Consider the following 22,358-nt stretch of genomic DNA (forward strand, 5'->3'; position numbering starts at 1 on the left):
ACTCAATAAAGAAAAATGATCTGAATATCAAAGGTGAGATGTGTCATTGATTATTCAAGCTTGTCTTAGTGCTCCCGGGCAATGAGTGTACTGTAATAACATATATAGACAATAGTAATGTAATATATGCAATCTGCGGTATAGAAATAAGACGTGCCCCATTTTTCCTCCATCATTTTGACACAACAAAAGAAAATTATCATAGCATCAAATGTTGAAATATTCTTATTGTTTGATCTGACATATGCTCTTCAAGGACATGACATGGGCCTCCATAGACAACAGTACTGGGACATGCAACCAAGCACATATATCCATTTATCAGTGATTGAGACCTGTCAAGGGTGATATTCTTCCTTTTAGATAAGTTTACTTCCGTCTGGGAATGTTAAAAGTTTCTCGTCATACACAAACAATTGATAAGAACGAAAGAGAGGACTTTTAAAAGATAGGAATGCAAGATATGTTAGTTATTTGTCATCATCATTCTTTTATCAAAACAGGGACAAAAAAGTACCCCGAGTTTGAGAGGCCTTTGGAATGAACTCACCTCTCTACTACCATTACGCCTATGCCATTTCAGTCACAGACATGCTGATAGTAGTCTTTTCTGACACTCAGGGTGAATAGAAAAGGCATCCGCTACAAACCTGTGGCATAGACAATATTGCGTGAGGAAACTAACGGCGGATTCATTTTGTGATTAATTTTATATTTAGGAAGGCATACTCCAGACCAGTACTTCTTACATAATTACATTTTTTGAAATATTTGATATGAAGTTGGCATTTTAAGTTACATGATATCTCCCTATTGTAGAAACAGTAAAATAATTCTACGAGATACGATCTGTAGGCCTACGATCTAGAGGCGATCTTCATTTGTTCTTCTTTAAAGATGACAACAACCTAAACAATATATACAAATTATACACTGCAAATATTATTTATTTAAAAATCAAACAGACTATACATGTAAAATCAAAATCAAATTAAGAAAATAACACATAACCTTGTCTGTTTTTCTTTAATTTTAACAAAAGGGTCCCTATAGACATCTCTTTTATTTCATTCTGGAGAACACTCCAAAATTAACAAATCCACAAGCTTCATTTTCCCAAAAATATCATTTATGTATATGTTCATAAACATATAACTACGCATAGTGTACAAAAAAAAAAAAAAAAAAAAAAAAACTAGTCCATAATCTTCTAAGTTTCCGACAAGACGAAGCCAGGTTGAGAGCTTGCACCAAGACGAGAACAATAAGAGAACTTTTATCAAGACAAGACCAATTAGAGAGCTTTTACTAATAAACAAGGGTGTCCAGCACCTGTCATAGCACATGGAAAAAAATCTTCAAAATCAAAAATTATCCAAACTTGTGCACCTTTGTGTTACTATTCACATCACTAGTATATTAAGTATTAATACTATATTTCTAAATCTGAAGGTGCATTCAGAACTGATCTTACTTAAACCAGAACAATTCATCTTGGAAAAAAAAAAAAAAAAACGACAACCAGCTATCAATTACTTCTCATAATGAGGTTTGTTGACATAATTAAAGCACCCTTTAATGCCCCTTTTCCTACAGACCCCCAAAAGGAATCTTCTCCCCCCCCCCCCCCCCCCCCCAATGAGACCTCACAGGACCATTGAAAGATCTCCATAGGTGCCACAGAACCCCTACAATGTATAGTGCCCCCAAAGAACCAACATGCTTCCTGAAGACTGTGTTTCGGGAACCTAAAAATATCCCCATGAGACTCCTATAGGGCCGCTATTGCCCCCCTCTATAGCAAAGACTACAAAGGACATTTAAAGCCCCCTTAAAAACCAAGATAACCCCACAGACAACCCTGCCAGAGCCCCTATAGGACCCTCAAAGGGCCTCCCAACCCCCTTCAGAACCCCAAATGGGACTGTCACATACATCCCAAAGTGAGCCCCAATAGATTCCCCCCCCCTCTCCCGAGGGACCTCCTAAGGATCCACTATGCACCTTGCTTCTTCAAATTCCATATAATTCAACTAGGCTGTCTGCAGATCTCTGTCAGACCATTTCTGGTTTAAATAAAAACAAATCTGAATTCACCCTATGAAGAGAAAAAATACTGAAAAACATTTTGATTAGAAGCACCAGTAAAATATACTAACTATACAAAATATTTTATGTATAACAATAATACAGCTGGTTGAAATATGTTACCCTAAAGTTACACCTGAAGTCTAATGAATTAAACAAATACTGGAATGGCAAGAAAAAATAATGTAAACAAAGAAATAATAAAATTTGGAATAAGATCTAAAGAACTCAATGCTTATCTACCCAAAACAAACCCCTTTTCTTTTTCCACTACCAAATAGTTTTTCACTTTAACCCAAGAAAAAAAAAGATTCTGGTCAATTATCATAAATTTAGCTCACAGTTTCAATTATTTATACAATGGTACTGCTTGCTAGAGAGAGGACAACATTACTCCTGTCAACTCATAAATAAACAGAAAAATAAACATCAAATAAATAAACAAATAGTGGTTATATTCTTGTTGTTTTCACTTTGCATAAAAAGTAATTTACCTGTCTTTGAGATATAATTACAGGTGTTCTATTGTAAAATATTTTTAGGTCATGGCCTTCTTGCAAAAATGGGCAAGAAAACCAATAAGGATTATTACAAAGAATGAAAAAAAAAAACACACACTGGTCCCCTTTTAAAGCTTGACAGAATATGAACTAACTGAAACAAACATTTTTCACAGTCCTTTCATGTAAAAAAATTAAAAGCACCAAAATTTCAGCCTACAATCTGTAAAGAAAAACTTTTTTGGTGGTCAAATAGTCACCTTTGGTTTGGAATGTGGTGTGATCCATTCCTAATTTTAGACAAATGACATGAGTGTCGAGCACATCCAACATATTGAGGCCATTAACACATGCACCATGATTTCAGAGAGAGACTACAAAAACATTTAAAATCTAAGCAAAACTTATGGAAAAACCCTAGAGTCAACATTTTTGGGACTTTCACTTTTCCACCAGAAAGTTGAAACAGAGAGAGATAGGGAACAAGAGACAGAGACTGGGTGTGTGTGATTCAGTCAATCAGTAAATCTAAGAACACGTAATTTTACAGTCTGCCTCCTTAACACTGGCCTCACACAAAATGCCAGTAAAGATCTATAATGAGCACAACTCTTTCATTTCCCACACCACATTATCTATTTTACTGAATGTTCATAACATGAACGCTAGTAACTCGGTTCCATCTGGACTACCTTTTGCAGTGTCACAATCAACTGTCACAACTAACACAACCAGGACAGTAACATCTACCGTAAAGCTGATTTGTTTTGTCCTACAGCAAGTTTTGAAACATCTTCTCTAACATTACTGGAAGTAAGTCACATCCAAACTTCAAAAAATGCCCCAACTACCAAAACTGGGATAGTTAGGTACTGCAACCTTGTCCTTGCTTTCTTGCTTCACACCTTTTGATTCTTCTGAAATATGGTGACCCACTCTACTGTTATTGGAATCATGTCCCATCCAGTACATCCCAGTAGTGTCTCAACCAACACAATTGGGGTATGTCACACCTACTGCATTCTTGAGACTGGAATGTCTTTGATGATCCACTCGGCGTTAGGATTCACTTTGTACAGTGCCAGCATGTTGGCATTGTTATCCAAACGACGTTCACCTGGTAATGGAATAAAAAGGTGAAAAAGGTTCATGTGGTGATCCCCGTCGAATCACATACGATATTTCTTTCTTATTCTGTAGTTTAGAAGTGTGTGAATCTCTCTCTCTCTCTGTGTGTGTGTGTGTGTGTGTGTGTGTGTGCATGTGCATTAGCATTCGCACTGTCTATTCGTACTTTCTATAACGATAGTGATTAGTTTAACATAGTGATTAAATTTACAAAGATATTAAGATTCAACACCATGTATATTTTCTTGTCTAATTTTAATCCTACCAATATTTCCACCACATTCATAAAGATATGAGTTGTCCATGGCAAATGTGACATTCATGGGGTTGGCACATCCTCTGGGTGGGGCATACACAGCACCTTTAGAACTCCTGGGGGGAGAGAAATGTGTTTGTTGAGACACAGGTAACACAATCAAGACAATCACAACCACCAGAATCAAGACAATCTCAACCAACACAATCAATACGATTTTGTTATCTGTGACACTGGTACGAAACTTGTTCAAAAATCTATGGCACTGGCATTGTCAATTTGTTAATAACACTACTATAACAACAATGTTAATGCATAAAGACTAGTAATGAGGAAAATAATGTTATACACCAGACTTAGGGCACACATTATTTGACAAAGTCTATGGCTAGTAGATTTGAAACAACCACATCAGTTTTATCTTTTATTTTAACCAGCAATAATTTGAACAATGGAAAGAAATGTTGCTAAAACTGTCTGTAACAAAGCTTTCCCCAGAGAGCCATCGAGCTGCCATATGGATGGCCATTAGCCTCAAAAGACTGCCTTGATTTTCAAAGACGATTTAAAACAATATTGGTTTGGTTGTATCTGCTTGGGTGGGAATCTCAGTGAATCAATATTCAAATCACATGATTCACATTTTGGACTCTCTGTACCCACAATCCTGAGAAAACCCTTGGTCTGAAACAGCCATTTATTTTTTTCTTTCCAAACCAAAGATTGAGAGACAGAGGAAAGTACTACATACAGCTAATTTAACCCACCTCTGGGGAGTGGCATCATAACTTGTTTTCCTCTTAAACTTGGCGACAATTTCCCCCGCTGTCATATTTTCATCTAACTGGACAGCAGTGCTGTTCTTGGTCAGGCCAGGTGCCTGCACTCTTATGATGCCTTCTTTGAATTCAGCCTGGAAGAAAAAAAAAAGAGAAAATGAAAGGAACAGAGAGGAAAAAGGAATGGAGGCTTTTATATAGGACCATTGGCAATTTAGGGCACGATAGTGTTGGTCTAATAGCATATTAATTCGTTTTTTTTATTTAATCTCTAAGTTTTTTGTGGTTATAGAATACTGACTACATCAAGCCCCGCATGGATTTCTACTTTTGGTGTATTAATTTTTTTATTTCAATTTTTTAAAGAACGGCTATTCTTACCTCACTGGAAATCTTCTTGTATACCTCAGATTTGTCCTTCTTTCCTCCAAATAACTGCATAATCTGAGTAATATAAAGGCAGAACTAAGTTTAACTTAATGAATTATCACAAAAGTATTGAAGGCCAAACAAAGTCTGTGTTCTGTTAAGACAATAATTTGTGTCGCTAAAAAGTGTGCACCTTAACACATGTAAACATTACTGTCAGGGGCATAACCAGACCATTTAAAATTGTACGCACAGATTTTGAAAATTCCCAGGTACGATTATATTCCGTGAAAAATACACTGAATTTATGGAGAATAATATCATGGTTGGCTCAAAAAATTGTACGCACAGTGCATCCGTGCGTATGCCTGGTTACGCTCCTGACTGTTTAGAGAAATTGCAAAATGTGACTGTGAAGGGTCATGCAGAAAGAAATTCCTCTTTACAATTTTTATCATTATCATCATCATCAGCATCATCATCATTTTTTACTATTATCAGTATTCTTATTATTATTACAATCAATGTAACTCCTTTTTTATTTACATTATCAAAAATTTTACTTCCACATTACTGGCTATTATTATTATTATCATTTTATCATCACTTTTTAGTTATCAAGTGTCTTCGATTTGTTTTTGGTTTTCTTCTGTTGCTCTCCCTTTCTTACTAGTAACACATGATCCAACATCTTTGCTCATTATCATTATCATTATAATTATAATATCTTTTTTTAAATCACAAAGTGTCTAAACTCACAGATTTGTCTTTGGTTTTCTTCTGTTGCTCCATCTCATACTGGTGCCTAACCTGCATCAACATCACGGAGGGTACCGTCCACAGGATGTGATGGTATCGGATCAACATCTTCACTATATTAGACATGCTGGCCGCTCTCTGGGTCTCCAGCTCCTTGAGATCTTTGTGTTTGTAGTGGGACTGAAATGAAAGACAAAATAAAGATGATTAACATTTTACTAATATAATGGGACTATAAAACAATAAGGGCATTTTTCCAACACATGGAATCCAGCTCACTGAAATTTTTTTGTTTGTCATACGACTAAAATGAAAATAAAGACAAATTACATTTTTCCTCTACAGTGACTCCAGCACTGTGGGATCTAAATGTTATCATGACACTTAATTGAAAACAAAAACAACATTTTCATATTGATGGACATGGTGCCCTGAGCTTCTTCAGTTATTTTGATTAAGAGTTGATGCTGGTAACAGTACTGACTGCCAAAGTACCAAAGTACCAAGCTCTGAATGAGACACACCCAGAAAGGGCAAAATTCAAAATGAATAAAAGGAGAGTTCATTTACCTGTAGTACCTTGACCTCAGAACTTAACCCTAATTGTTCAGGCAGAAACAGTTACACATCATTCATAAATACAGTGTTGACCAAGAAGTTATTTGACATACCTGGACAAGAAACAGGTTGGGTGCCATGATCATGGCCACATTGGCAAGGGACATTTTGTTTTGTTGTTTGTGGTCTATGACATGGTGGAGAAACTGCAGCAAAAGCTGTCAATAGAACAAAATACACTCAAATACTGACAACAACAACAACAATACTCATAATAATAATACATTAAGAAAATAATATGGAAAATTGGCTACACAACTGTTATGGCAAATAAATACTGTAATAAACCTGGTGACACAACTGTTAATGAAATAAAAGATACTGTTAAAAGGAAGTGTTGTAATCACAAACTTCACACACAGACACCGAATTTTCCACTACACTCCTACTAGTACCTTGAGTGTACTTCTGTTGACATCTGGTAGCAGCAGGATCAGCAGGTTCAGAGCCTGGAGCTGTTGTTTCTTGTCTGAAATAGCTGCAGGAAAGAAAAAAATCTTTAAAAATTAAGTCACACTCAAGATAAAAATTCGATAAAATCAAGACACAGCACTGAGAAATAAGTATCAAAAAGCTGGAAATTAATGGTTAATATCTGACTAGTAGATATGGCCTACAATTGGCAAATATTTCACTCAACAGGTTGTAAATTTGAAGCTGTTGCTTTTTGTCTGAAATAGCTGCAGGAAAGAGATAAACGCACACACACACACACACACAGATACGTATATACGTATGTCATTACTGAAAAATAGAAGTAAAATGCTGGGGAGATATGCAAATTCATGGTCAATATCTCTCCTAGAGACATATGACTCACAAATTTGACCTATGACTGGCAAATATTTTAATCAACAGGATGAGAGCTTGGAGCTACCATTGCTGCAGCAATGAAAAATATATCTGATTCATACTGGACTTTGGGCCAATTTATAAAGGACTTTCTATGGGAACCCATAGGAAATTTCCATAAGGGACTGTAATACATTATTGCACACTTCACTTATCAAAGGTAATAATTATATCCAGTAACATAACTAAGGCCCCATGCAGAATAGGGGACTAACTTGTCCCAGGGTCAAATATGGCAACCCACTACAAAGCTTGCCATCTTATCTGCTAATAGGCACTGAATAGATATCCCATGGGGAAATATTCAAGTGGGTCTGCCATATTTGACCCTTGGACTAGTTAGTCCCCTATTCTGAATGGGGCCTCAGACAGACCTTGAACCTGAGCGAAAGCATCTGTACACTGATTGGTCAACAGAGGCTCTGGAAGCTCACGCAGGAATTGTTTTAATAGTGCAGCAGCATCGTTAGGACGGACGTCATTCCAGCTAAACTCTCCACTGGGAAATGTGTCTTCAATTTGCTGTCGGAGGTTCTGAATAAAATAGGGCTCAATAATATAAATATACCAAGTTACAATTATCCATCTGTGCATTGCAGTGAATGAGATAAAGTATGAATTTATCCACAAACATTTTGAACACTTTTTTTACTGCATGGTAACATGTCTACTTTTTAACTGCATGGTATCTGTCTTTATCAAGAGTAAAGATTCTCTGTAAAAGAGTGAGCTAAACTCAATGGAGCAACTGAAATCTATCTCTTTAAAGAATATCGCTGAATATTCAAGACTAATCTTGAAATGCAATGGCTTACTCTGATTCTAGCGGCAGATCCCGGGACCCTGAGTATCCCCTCCATTTCTAGTGCATTTTTTTCCAGGAAAGAAATAATCTGGAAATACACAGGTAAGTGCCGGCTTAAAGGCAGACCTGCAGGCAGGAAGGGGGGGGGGGAGGACAAGTAGATTAAGGGTGCATTCCCAGAGATTTAGATCGACCTAACTCCCTGGGGGTTCACGCTAAATTGCTCTCAGCCGAGCTTGCACCATAGTTAATTACCCCCTTACAGCTTTTAGTAGGTGGGACAGACGCTTAAGCCAGCTAAGCTGACAGTAATCTAGTGAGACTCCCCACAGGGATAGATCGATCTAAAATCTATGGGAATGGGGTCTAAGTGCCCTTGTGGCCAGGAAAAGGTTCCGCTCTGTATATTTGCACTTGGTTCCTTTCCAGTAACACTGCATTAGCTTTCATGGTTAGAAGCAGAACTTTCTTAGAAAAAGACCCCCTCCCCCTTTGAAACTGCTGATCACAGGCTAGAAAGTTGTAGACAGTTTATATAAAGCAGAACACATACAAATGGGTCAGGAAGTTTTTGATTCAAATAAGTGTTAACCAGTTGGAACTGAATGATATACTGTAAGCCATGAAGTACAGAATTTGATGCTATTCTTTTAATGATAATTACTGAATAAATTTTTTGTTTCAACAATGTATCACATCACACACAGACCAAAAAAAAAAAAAATAAAAAAATAAATAAATAATAAATAAAGGCTGCAGCTCATCTTGTACCTGTTTGAATATAAGTGGAACTCCCACATGCTGCCCTCTATCTTCATGCTGCAAGGTGTGAAGTGGAACACCAAATAAACCTTGTTCTGGAAAGAATAATTTCAAAAATTTATTCAGATCCTGCCAATATCTTTGAAATATTGTTCAACTTACTCTAGTCAATTTCTGTATTATTTCTTGCTTCAATTTGGTATGATATTTATTCAATCCTGAAAGTATTTTTTAATGCAATATTACTGACAAACATTCATAATATACAAGAACATATACAGGGATGGGTGAAGGGGGGGTGAGTTCAAACCACCCTTCTGCCCAGAAAACACCATCTCTGAATTAAAATTTGATCTAAGTGCTGCATTTTTTTTTTTCAAGCTGGTTCAAAGAAGTGGGTAAAAGGTATAATTATTTTTAGAAAAAGAACCACCCTTTTGAATTAATGGCTACACTGCAGGCCTCAAATGCTTGTATTTATTTTCAAATAGGCAAAATCTGGCCCAACCATATATCTCCTAAAATTGTTATAAACAAACAAATAAAACCCACCTTTAATTTTAACTTTACTTTTAATTGGTGTAAATAAAATGTTATAGATGTCAAACAAAGCAGTCAACTCTATATAGGCAAGAGCGCGTATTTTCTCTTTATCTTCAGGACCAACATCGTCAATCTTTGTGACCCCGAGTTCATCTTGGACCAAGACATAGTTCTACAAATAAAATTATTAAAAAAAACTGTCAATGTGGAACTGTTACCTGTGTATTGGGTATAACAATGTACCAAATGCAAACATACCCTTATTAATATCACTGTCATATCTCTTTTTATACAAAACAATGTTTTACTTGATAACTTTTACCTCTTTCTTTTGGTGTCTCTATTTAATAATGCAATAGCCAAGCTATCAAGTTGCCCACTTATCAAAACATCCTGGAACATCTGTTACAGTATCGCTTCAGTACACATGCACAAAAAGCCTCAATATGATCTCAAATCTTAGGTGGTAAAGTGTTAATAATATATGTGTAACATTTATTGCTTCACTGTGAAATATTCATGCCAGTGGCATTCAACTTACTGGCATTCCTTCACTTTCTTCTGTCACACTGTCGTTACTGAAGTTCTGCAAATAAAATGGAGTACTTAAATGAGGAATAACATAATACATATATAAAATAAAGATAATCTTTCTGACTATAAAATAGTGTTGGCAGAAATTGGGCTTGAGAGCATAAATTGTGTTTGACAGTAGCAATGTGTCAAGTATAAATGTGGTAGGTGTGAAAGTGTGTTAGGTATGAATGTGTTAGGTGTGACAGAGTGTTGGATGTGACAGTGTGTTGGATGTGACAGTGTGTTGGATGTGACATGTGACATGGATGGGGTTGTACTGGGCAATGCATTGTGTCAATTGTCAAATTGTTGGATGCGAAAATACTAAAATTGTGACAGTACAAAAGCTATAGAAATATCAATGAACTCACCAGAGAAGAATCTGACGTCACATCTGATGAGTCGTCAGTCTTAAAATTCAATTTCACCTCTGAGTCGGAGACGGTTCTTGACAATCTCTCTCCCGTTTCCTCCTCTGGCTCTTCTTCCTGCTGTGTTATAATATGCATTGGACTGGCGCGAGATTGTATACTGAGCGTCTCAATACCTGGATGGTCTAGAGTTAGACAATTATGATCCACAGTTGATAGCCAAAGTTAGAGTGGAATTAATGAGTTATTAAATAATGATCAGTTTGGTGCTCTATAAAATAATTTCCCATCGTCATTATTATTATTATTATTATTATTATTATTATTATTGTTATTATAATTATTCTTGTTGCTGTTGTAATCATTCTTATTTTTAACAATACTACTATTTTCATCATTACTATTATCATCATCATCATTTCTACCATTAACATGTTTACAATAATTATCATCTTCATCATTTCTATTATCACCATCATCATCATAATTATTATCATAATGATTATGATTATGATTATGATTATTGATAATTATATTAACCTTGTGTCAAGGCTCCGCCCTCTGCCTCCTCTACCTCTCCCGTCATGGAGTACTGATGTCCTCGTTTTAAGGAACGCTTTTTGACATGCGTCCGTTTGGAGTGCCTTTGAGTGCCATCTTGATCAGAAGGTTGTTGACCCTTTGATGGAAATTTTCGTCACTATTAACTTTTTAAATCAAATTGAATATTCTAGCAGAGTTTAAAGAAAATAAAATTAAAATATTACATTACTACCAGATTGAATTGTGTTAAACTTGTTTACTAGTATCTCTAGTTTTGAAAGGGGGAACAAGAAAACAAGATATTACACAATCCAATCTTTGCAATATTTCCACTAAGGCCTTACATCATTGATTATCTAAGGCGCTGTCATTTAAAACAAAAAAATATCAGCACCTTATTTAAACCACTAGCAACAACCACAGTACCTTTTCTACAAACAGTTCTCTCATGTCAGCATAATTGAATTGTCGTTTCTTCAGCGTTGCATTCAACGTGTCAACGCGTTTTTTGACGGCTGCTGCTTGCGACCGTGTCAGGGACTGGGTGGCCTGCAGTAACACGTGATCCTCGAGTTCGTTTCCTTCTTCGTACTTTGTGGCGAGACCCTTGAAACCTGCCTCCCGCAGCCAGGCCAGCTCCTGCTCCCCCTCTGAAACACAAGACAGAATTTTAAAGTATAATATGGTAAATCCCAACAAATTTCAATTTATCTAAAGAAAGTTCAATACAGTATGCATATTTTTCCCTTTTTTCCTTAATTTACTACTGAGTTTTATAAAAATTTTGATTTGGATGAAATAATTTATCAATTCAGGTACAGGAATTTTTATTCTTTTCTAAGACCAGACAACAAAAACTCTCACCATCTGGGGTTTTAGAAGCGTCTTCATCTGTCAACTCATCCTGTGCTTTACTCTGTTCTATATCACGAAACTCATTCCAGTAGTCATCGAACTCACGGGATGAGCGCACGGCTGTCATGGTGACTGTTGGAAACAGATCTCCAGTAAAGAAGAGTGCATGCTGAGATGTACGCACTCCTAGTGCCTAGAGGGTTCAATACTATGGCAAGGAATTTCAGTTTCTGTATGAAGCTTTCAGTCATCCAAACACACCTGAAATGAGAAACATCGCTAAAATTATTGAAAATATATATCATTAAAACTGAAACATTTAACCAAATCATGACATTTTTTAAAAATTTAAATAGCATTTAGAACAGTGAGCAATCCCTGTGAGTTAGAAGCAAAATGGTTACTAGTACATTGATGCCAAGTCATTGCCAGGGTGAAAATACTTCTTGGCTATGGCTTCTGCTTTAGTGAATGGCTTCTGCACAGGTGAAGCCAATACGGTGCCACAGTAGTCTTCAGACAAAAGCCCTGTCAATACACCTACTAGTATGTCAATGCTGACACAGTATAATTCCTGATATCATTTTTAAGTAAATTTTCTAAGAATGCATTTAAAAGTAGCAATACAAGTACACTGTATATACACAAAACACACAAACAGAATCCTTACCTAACACTTTCTATCAAAAATTCAAAAAACTACCAGCTGTTCTTTGGAAAAATTCTCCTGTTAGTAAATTTAATGGATCTCACATTATTAAATCAACCCCTTTTTTCCCTATTTCGGCTTAGAAGTTTGGCATATCAGGAGAACTGAATGTAAGTGGAAAATATTGATCTAAAAACAGTTTTTGATGCCTCGGAGAACACATTAAGTGCTCCAAATGCTCCGAATAAAAACAGGGGACAATGGTGAGTAATTTTTGGATGAACATACTTTAATCTGACAAAAAGTTAATTTTTTACCTGATTATATTTTTAATAATACATGCTATGTTTTTGCTTTTTTTACGTTTCAAGTCTTCAAAGAAAAAACTCACTTTTCTAAAGTGATTTCTGGCATGACATTTTCTTTGTAAATGAAATATAATAATTGTGATGACTGCTGTATTATTATACATAAAACAGAAACGACCTGGCAGTACATTTTTTCATAGTTTATCGAAAATGTAATTTATGTAACTACCCAAGAATTGCCTAATAAGTATGGTATGGCTTGTCTTATAATGATACATACAATACTAAATCACAAATTAATAGCTGACAAAAAAGTTATATACTAGTAAACTAATAGAATAGAGATGCCAAAAAGGTTGTTAGTACCAGAAAACCTCACACTACAATTCCTTGGCCTAATGAAATAACATTAGGCAGCACATCAATGTTCCAGCCCCATCACAACTTATTATATCCTCACATTAAGTAGATCCCTCACATTAACTGCACATCATCTTGTGATGGGGCACTCCATGCACGCCAACTTAATCACACCCTGGGGACTGGGGGGGGGGAGAGAGAGAGAGAGAGAGAGAGAGAGAAAGTAGGAAAAGTGGTAAGTGTTTGAATAATTCTCTTTCTATTGGTATTATTCATAAATATATGATTGAGATTGCAACCAGAATCATCTTTTTTTTTTTTTTTTTTTTTTTTTTTTCTTTTTGTGATGATGAAGTTATGTTTAAATCTTGGAGCAACTAGCAAAAAAATTACATACATATATGAATATACAATTAAAAGTTGTGAGCTTGTAGGTACAGTTTTCATAAGTATTCAAGAAACATGGGTTGTGCCCTTGGCATTTAATTGCATCATCATTCTTTCTATGTCAGTGTTAAAGATGGGAGGGTCTCAAATAACTTCACATCCTTCACCTCAAGACATTTTGTTAAAAAATATGAACAGAAAATCTTTGAAGGCATGCCATTCCTGTTAAAATTTTATTATAATTATAAATAATTTTAACTAAGAAGAAGAAGAAGAAGAAGAAGAGAGAGAGAGAGAGAGAGAGAGAGAGACAGTCAGAGAGAGAGAGACAGTCAGAGAGAGAGAAAGAGAGAGAAACTGACTCAAAAATAAGCGAGAACACACCACGGCAAGCAATCTAGAGCAAATACATTCCATATAAAATTCATCCACACAACATTACAGTCATATATCTCCACACTGGTGACCAAGCACTGAATATATGGTCAGTACAATTACCTATATATGTATATACACAAAGGGTGTGTTCATGTACTCGTCCCCTCTTTACAAATTACATCACCATCCATCTTCATGCTCTTATACACACCGAGTCAAGTGCATAGATGTCATATATTCCCCACCCTGAATTTCAGAGGTCACAGCAAATCCAACTGTATCATTAGCATGGCTCTGCGGCTCTCAGCTATCTTTGAAACTCAGGGTAATTAATGACTGTATGGCCTATAACTTAATGTTCCCTGCCCTGATACCAAGGGTGTAAACATGAGGTCATGTAGCTTTGTGATGCAAAATAAATAAATAAATAAATGAATAAATAAATAAATACTGCTAGTAAATGTGATAAAATGCATACTAAAAGTAGTAATGACCTTCTACACTATACATTATTACTGTAACTCTAAAAATAGAGTAAAAATCCTGTTACTACATGTCGTGCACACCTCAATATTATTTCTCTGAGAACAAAGTTAGTAGACAGTTTGTTAATTAATAAATCAATGAAACTTGCCCATCAATCTTGGCTGATGAGTCATGGTAAAGAGAAACCAAGCTTTAGCAAACTAATGGTGACTGGCGTCTATATCAAAAGATGAGGTCAATTGTGGAGGCTTGAGTGGGAGGGGGAGGGGCAAATAATGCTAGAAAGAAAAAAAATTTACTGATATAAACCACAAATTACATATAAACATGAATATAGAAGCTGCAAACTGACAAAGATATGGTCATGTAGAGCAGGGAATTATATCGATATAATTCCCTCCCTAGAGAGAGTAAAAAAAAATAACAAAAAGTAAAATCCCTAGTACACATGGAAAGAGCTACGTACAAAGAAAACAATGTACCTCATGAAACTGTCCCATTTTTCCTGAAGGATAGATGTGATAAATGTGATAAAACTGGTCATTTCTCTAGATCGCGTTAGTCACATTGAGGGTGGAAAATGTGATAAATCATTGCACAGACAAACAGTGAGACAGGACCGTACTAGTACTCATATATTCATCATTCTATGAAAAAAAGCTGTCCAGTTTTAAAACCACATAGACTATACATATACATGTATAATCTTAAAAGAAACACTTAAGGTTTTTATGAGCATTGAATCTTCACATAGAAAATAATGTTTTTTTTTTGTGGAAATTTCAGCAATTTTCCTTTCATTCACGATTAAGGTCTTTAGGTATGCATCTTTCTCAAAAACTGTTGAGAAAATTACAAGCTCTAATATACTAGTACATGAATTTCTCAAGTTCTTAACATTTCTTTTTTTAGGAGGTTATGTTTTAGTAAATATAATGATTGAAATTTACCAGCCTCCAATTTAATAATAACAGCAACAGGATAGTCATAGTGTACACAAGAAACAAATTGTTTAGCATTAACCTCAGATAACCTACCGGTATCAGGAGTGAAACTGCTGCACATGTTTGCGAATTGAGTATATGACCTTAATTTTTGGCAGACAGATAATGAAATTATCCATGTGTAAACATTGCAGAGACATCAAAACTGATACATTGCTTTTTCTTATACAGTACACTGTACAGGTACTCTCATGTACATATTGGCCCCTATCTTGTGTTCATTTATTTCCCAGGGCTGTAATTATACATATTACTTTCCACTTAACTTGAAAATCTTACTCTGTAATTCCAATACTAGTAATCATTTTCTGCAAAAATTGTAATAACTTTATTCTTGTTAAGAGGATAATATGTTACTTACTGTAGTGTACCTGTACATGTATATTCCTTACAAGTGCCAATACTCGAGTAATTCCTCTCTGCATTGCCATCGCAGTTTATACTGTATACTTGATGGGTACTTGCGATATTACAATAATATAAACGATCCCATTGTCAACCATACCTAAATTCTCTCAAGAATGCTGCCGTTTCAATGAAATGTCAAACTCATCTGAGAAATATCATCTTGAACAACAACAAACTCCCGTACTCACTCTCCCATAAGTAAAAATTAACTGGGCACAAAGTCACTTCTCACTTATACTGACACGAAACAATGATTTCTGAACACAAGAAATAAGCAAAAATTACCTGGGAGCAAGAGTAGGGATCTTCTGAGACCCAAAGGAACCTCGGCGTGAACTGTCACTTGTGAAGTAACCCCGACCACAAATATTATTCAGCCTTCTTCAACAAAACCACTTGTACGTGTACGGTCACGTGACAAGAGTTTACATAGCCCGTCTCAAATTTACCGCTATTTGGTCATAAATTAAACAACAAAGGTTAATTGTGCAAGTTTTGGAAGGCTCATTAATACTAGAGGTTAAAACTGTGCCGCGAAATGGCGCTGTTTAATCAGTTTCAGCAATGCTGCCTCGAGGAAAGACTTCCTGATACGCATGCGCACAAGAGAGTTTTAGCATGGTGAATGCTCGAAAGTGAATTTACTTCACAGTTTTGCTGCATTTACGCACAATCGGCAAGGTAAATTTCAATCAATTTATTGCAACTACGAACATTTAGTATGCATTAAAAATTGGACATGCTAGATTGTCCAGTTATTACCGAGTAGTCGTGAAATTTTGCAGTTTTATTTCAATGTTTACAAAATTTGTCGGTCGGCCTATTTTATGTATTTACATGGCAAAAGCGTATTTACTGAGCTAATGAAGTTACCCGCACAATCAAGGCAACACGACTCAGTGAACAGTAAAGAGTGTCATATCAGGGTTTAATAGATTCGCACATTTTAATGGATAGGTCTTTGGACGTTTTAATATATATGCACATGCATTCTGCGTGAAATCGCACACAGATTTCGAATAATCAATATATAGACAAGTACCTAACTTCGTACAAATTAGCATGAAGTTACATGCCTTAGCATCCCACGGTCTCTGATATGAATGATCATTTTGCGTTAAGACAGTGAAACTCCGTGCCATGTTTGTGTGTGTGTGTGTGTGTGAGAGAGAGAGAGAGGGAGAGATAGAAGGCCCAAATGACGATTTTAAAGAAGAAAAGATGTTACAAATTGTATTCATATATTTCAGTGATGGGGAAGAAGAACAAGGGAGGTGTGGTGGAGGCCATTAAGTGTGATATCTGCTGCATTGTGCTGAACTCCGACCAGCAAGCACAGCAGCACTTCAGTGGCAAGACACACATGAAAAAAGAGAAGGCCAGGAAGGAAGGTATAGACACACACAAACACACACACACACACACACACACACACACACACACACACACTCTCTCAGGCATGCATGCATGCATGCATGCATGCACACACATACACACACACACACACACACACACACACACACAGTGTTCTATGCAATATTTTCCCCACCATTAGTACGTCAGCTGGCAATTCACTAACAGTAAGCCCATTCCTACTACAATGTCATTCTCTTGAATGAAAGATAAAATTTAAATGTCAGTTCCTTAAAAAAACATAAGTAGATTTCACCTGATAGATACTGACATTTTGCTGCTTTAATGCAACTGCTTCTCTCAGTATTGTCATTAATATGTCTGTCCGTTTAACAGCTTTGCTGTCTTGTGTATATCTACGGTAGGTGGTGAAACCATGGCGTCTCCTCTGACCAATCCACTGGTTGCAGCCAAGGTCAGCACTCCCGATTTTGTTCCTGAAATCATCAAAGTCGACCAACCACCAAATCCTTTTGCCGTTTTGCCGAAAGACGCTCCAGAGGACCCGACAAAGAAACTAGACCCTGTGGCGCAGGCTGTCTTCGACAACATGCGAGGAAAGCTGCCAACCAAGAGAAAAGTGATCGAGATTCCGTGTGCTGTGTGTGCCATTGTGTTTAATTCGGAGGACCAGGCAGATGTTCATTTCAAGAGCCAAAAACATGCCAAAAAATTACAGACTATTGAACTTCTTAATAAGCAGAAGATGGTGTCAGGTTGGTGAAGGGGCTTGGAGCTCCTGTAGAGAAAAGTTTTAAAAGCTGACCAAAGTGTTTTAGCACATGGAAGAAATTGTCATATAGGGGTGTTATATTTGCATATCAGATACATGTAAAGATGAAAGTTTTCTGGATTTGTCTTTAAAGCAAGATAAATGGATGTTGTTATTTATGATCTTTTGCCTCTCCCACCTCTCCCACCTTGATCTCCCATTTACAGCTGTGCCCATATGATGTTTTTTTTTTATAATTTAGTAAAAGGTTCACTTTCATCTTTTTATGTAAGAGGAACAGTGTTTGAATGAGATGGAAAATTGGAAAAAAAACTTAAAAAATGTTTTAACACTTGAAAGCAATTGTTATATGAGGTATACTATTTTTAGTATTATTGTTATATTATTACAATCCTGCCATCAATCTTGTACTGGTACTGTTTTTACAACAAAAAAAAAACAAAAAAAAAACAAACTACCAAACCCACCATTAGAGTAACTATATGGCAGAGCTAAATTGATGTCTCCTCAAATATTGAGTGGTTTATATCTGTTTCCATGCTTCTAGTTTGGATAAAGAGGGAGCAAACATTGGTAGTGCTTTATATTAATTTGTTTAATAGATAAACTGCATGCACTATAGGACACTCGTTTTGAATAATCTTCTGCTTTTCCCTTCCAGATACCAGTAGTAATGGTGAGGCTACAACCAATGGTGGAAAGACAGAGGATGGGATGGTGAAGATGCCTGGTAATCAGTTCCGGTGCTCCTTCTGCAATGTCAGTCTCAATTCTGTGCATCAACTGGAGATGCATAGGGCAGGTAATAGAACTTGTAACTGTATAGTGTTATAATTAACTGGTTGTTACAGCAAACTACACTGCTTGTTACACCAACAACACACATACAATATTCTATTTCTGCATTGTCAGTCTCAACTCTGTGCATCAGCTGGAAAAGCATAGGCAGGTAAAATAGAGACAAGCTTTTTCTGCAAAAGGCGAAATTCCGCATTTTTTAATTCGCTTCTGATGGTTCCTGAGATTCGTCAAGGTTAGGTGTTGGGTCTCATGATAAATATTCAGAGATATTTTTTAAACCTAGGCTCATGTCTGAAAATAAGGATTGACAATCCAGGGTGAAAGGGAGGTTATTTCATCTGATAACTCTTTTCTTTTTTCAGGTCAGAAACACAAAAACAAACTGAAGCTTGCTCAACAGCAGCAAAACGGAGGTCCCCCTGCCAAAAGGAAACCCCCTTCAAAATTTGGCAGCAATAATTTTAACAGGCCAATGAATTCAAATCCATCCTTTAACAGTGGTCCATACAATGGTAATGGAAATCAAGGAGAAAACCAAGGTGATTATCTCCAGTTTTGTTGTTGTGAAGTTTGAAGGTGATTTATGTGTCGTTATATATGGGTGCTACCAAGTTTTCAGTATCCTTTTCATGAGTGTACTTTACTCATTAATTTTAACTTGAGAGAGAGAGAGAGAAGAACTGGCTTAAAACTTTATGGAGAGAGATTTAATTAGAATTTGGAGATGGTCAGACAGACAGTGAGACAGTTTGGTTCTTTGTCAGTGAACAAAACCTTGTCCACTCACTTCAGCTATGTCTACTGACAGACATTTTTTCTCAGAGTAGAAATATATATAACAAAATGTATGTATATATTGCCCCAACTTGATGTCTAATAATATCCACAGGTTATATATAAGCATATAAATATTGTAAGATCCCACGGATCTTAAGTGAGAACAATAAAGTCTTGGTTAAATATTCTGTATGTTTATTTCAGTAACCAGCATCAGATACGCATCAGTACTTGTAGTCCAATGGTTCTGACTAAAACGAAAACAAACCAAAAAAGAACATAAATATGTCTTCTTAAATAAAACAGAGTGTTACAAACAATTTTAAACTGCATTAAGAATGTTAAACTAACTTATACAACAGAGCAATCATAAAACTCACATTGCTGGCTTTCGTGGATGTCAATTATTCCTTTTTATCCTGAAAAGCTGAATTTCCTCTAACAAAATCACTGAACATCTACATGTAACTTGACGATATTATACTATGTGGTGTCTGAAGTGTCATAAAAGCACAAAGGAGTGTCGCAAAAATGTCTATTCCTACAGAATGAAAACTGCAAAACAGCCACGCTTCTGAAGTGTCAATCAATTCCCCTCGCAATCCTATCTCCTCACATAAAAGATCACGCAAATGGGCTGCTTAAGTCTACATTAATCAAAATAAACAAGAAATCGGTTATCCGATTCTTACAAATATTATATAAATATATATCATATCAGTCATTCCAAATTTCAGATGAAGACCATCCAGAAGACCAGTACTAGTACTGCAAACAAGGTTGACCTTAATATAAGCAAATAAACATAATTCATATCAGTCATTTTATATTGTAGGTGAATACAGCCATCCACAAGATCAGTACTAGTAGTAGTACTGCAACCAAGGTTGACCTAGATATAAGCATATAAACATAAATTATATCAGTCATACTCCATTACAGGTGAATACAGCCATCCAGAAGACCAGTACTACAAGCAGGGTCCTCCCACCCACCCTGCCTGGCTACCCTCTGGGAACCAGTTTCAGTGCCGTGTCTGCAGCATATTCTTCCCTGGCCCAAACCAGCTGTACCAAGTGAGGGTCTTTTGTTGTTTTTTGGGTTGATTTTTATTTTCTTTGGCTATGAGTCAGTAATTATTCATTTCTTTATTGAAATTATTCGTTTTAATTATTTTTTATTTCATTTGTTCAGTGATTTAAATATGAATTTTGAACAGAGGGTGGAGTGGTTACGAAAAGTTGTGAATCAGGTATGGAAATACTTCACCAACTGTTCGTCTTTATAAAAAAAATCAATTAAACAATTTTTGTTTTTTCAGCACATCTCATCCCCTGAGCATGCAGAAAAGCAGGCCCTTTTAATGAATGCTCCCCAAAGTTGACCATGCACAAGATAATGGAAGCTCCCCATGGTTAAAAAAACCTTCGTTGTGAATGATGTAGCTTTGAGAGATTTTTTAAAGAATAAAGTTGCCAAGTGAAATAAGGAGCAAAATGGACAGGAAATGACCCAAGCACAAGTTAAATGCATGCACAAAGAAAGGAAAATTTGGTATGAAGCATGGATTCAAGACTTGGTTTTTGAGAAGAAAAAGGGATTTGAAAAATGTTTTTGCAAGGAAGCACCACAAAAAGACAGGAGAAATAATTTTCATTGATCGCGTTTTTGACCTCTCCTGTGATGGGAATGTCTCCCAGTCTCACCCAACACATTCTGTTTGTCTCAACCAAGAGATTTTCCATGTCTCAATTACCACATTAGAAGTAAGGACGCAGGAGCATTTACTCATCATAAGAAGTGCAAGATTTTGAATCAAACGTGTTTGATGAGACAATTTGCTACTTGCACAGTAACATGATATGTAGTCTTGTTCAGCAGTGGGCAACTATTCCTGTTGAAGTTCAAAACAATCCACTGTAAATATATTTGCAGCTTCTTTTTTTCATTTCTGCTGTCATGTTTTATTTTGCACATGACTTAAATATATGTACATAATTGTCAGATTCATTCATGGAAGCAGAATACCCTTTTAGCTGATTCAGAAGAAAACATTTGATGAGAGGGAGACAGAGATCCCAACACAACTGTTTTCCTCTTGTGATGGACATCTCATTCAACAGCACTCCAGAAGCTAACAAAGAACACACAGAAGGAGTATAGAGTTTGAAAAAGGGATGAAAGCAATATTTACAATTGTATGAAAAAGAAAATGAAAGAGAGGATGACAGATGTGATGTCATTGCAAACTTAAGATGTCAGCTTGATATCAGAATGTATATGTGAGTATTATGAAATATTAGCTTTTGACAAGAGAACATATGCTACCAATTAATTGCAGATGTTTAAACGCACAGTATGCCTTAACTGAAGCAATTTCTGTAAAGGAGGAAAATTCAGGTGATAATTGGTGGTCATAGTTTTTTTTTTTTAAGAAGACAGGAGGATGAAAAGAATCGCACAATATTTTATGGTTGCTCACATCTGGATGAATACAGGATTTAAAAAACATAGGATGATTTTTTTTCCAAAGATAAGAAACAGAAAGGTGATTTTTTTTTTTTTTTAGCTTTGCGTCTAGATGTGCACTGGGATATTTAGTTAATCACTGACAAGTTGTATTATTTTTACTGAGTAAGATACGATGTATTGGCAAGCTGATCATCATATCAAACTAAATGGCACACCTAACACACTGCCTTGTGCCCCTCATATTGCTGTGTTAAGTGATACGAGTGTGTGGATGGTGTGAAAGGCACTGAACACGCACACATACATTTACACCACATTGCCAACCTAAAAGTAATCACAAGTGCACAATATGGAAGACCCTTAAACACACACACACAT

The 22,358-nt window shown here is 36.1% G+C and overlaps 2 protein-coding genes across 3 annotated transcripts; one reads left to right on the plus strand and one right to left on the minus strand.

The window, feature by feature from the left end:
- Positions 1 to 850: 850 nt before the first annotated feature.
- On the minus strand, positions 851 to 16,234 carry LOC106181143 (rho GTPase-activating protein 18-like). The gene is made up of 17 exons (XM_086994738.1): positions 16,070 to 16,234; positions 11,814 to 12,065; positions 11,376 to 11,599; positions 10,947 to 11,085; positions 10,407 to 10,591; positions 10,001 to 10,045; positions 9,469 to 9,631; positions 8,926 to 9,011; positions 8,165 to 8,242; positions 7,724 to 7,883; positions 6,893 to 6,975; positions 6,551 to 6,655; positions 5,880 to 6,059; positions 5,133 to 5,195; positions 4,740 to 4,885; positions 3,982 to 4,088; positions 851 to 3,705 (listed from the first exon to the last, which is right to left on the minus strand). The coding sequence occupies exons 2-17, from the start codon at positions 11,929 to 11,931 to the stop codon at positions 3,602 to 3,604; spliced, it is 1,986 nt and encodes a 661-aa protein (XP_086850864.1). The 5' UTR covers positions 11,932 to 12,065; positions 16,070 to 16,234; the 3' UTR covers positions 851 to 3,601.
- A 70-nt stretch (positions 16,235 to 16,304) lies between these two features.
- Positions 16,305 to 21,707, plus strand: LOC106181145 (zinc finger protein 385B). Of its 2 annotated transcripts, XM_086994739.1 has the most exons (7): positions 16,306 to 16,465; positions 17,035 to 17,175; positions 17,563 to 17,913; positions 18,592 to 18,732; positions 19,094 to 19,270; positions 20,451 to 20,584; positions 20,830 to 21,707. In XM_086994739.1, exons 2-7 carry the CDS (start codon positions 17,037 to 17,039, stop codon positions 20,890 to 20,892), a joined length of 1,005 nt encoding a protein of 334 aa, XP_086850865.1. In that variant the 5' UTR covers positions 16,306 to 16,465; positions 17,035 to 17,036; the 3' UTR covers positions 20,893 to 21,707. The 2 variants fall into 2 exon arrangements, with proteins under 2 accessions (XP_086850866.1, XP_086850865.1); XM_086994740.1 differs by lacking the exons at positions 20,451 to 20,584; positions 20,830 to 21,707 and adding an exon at positions 20,344 to 20,390 and having other exon boundaries at positions 16,305 to 16,465.
- The last annotated feature ends 651 nt before the right edge of the window (positions 21,708 to 22,358 follow it).

This window comes from Lingula anatina, chromosome 8 (assembly GCF_051362555.1).
Source record: "Lingula anatina isolate TDL-2025a chromosome 8, LinAna3.0, whole genome shotgun sequence".
Lineage (NCBI taxonomy): Eukaryota > Metazoa > Brachiopoda > Lingulata > Lingulida > Lingulidae > Lingula > Lingula anatina.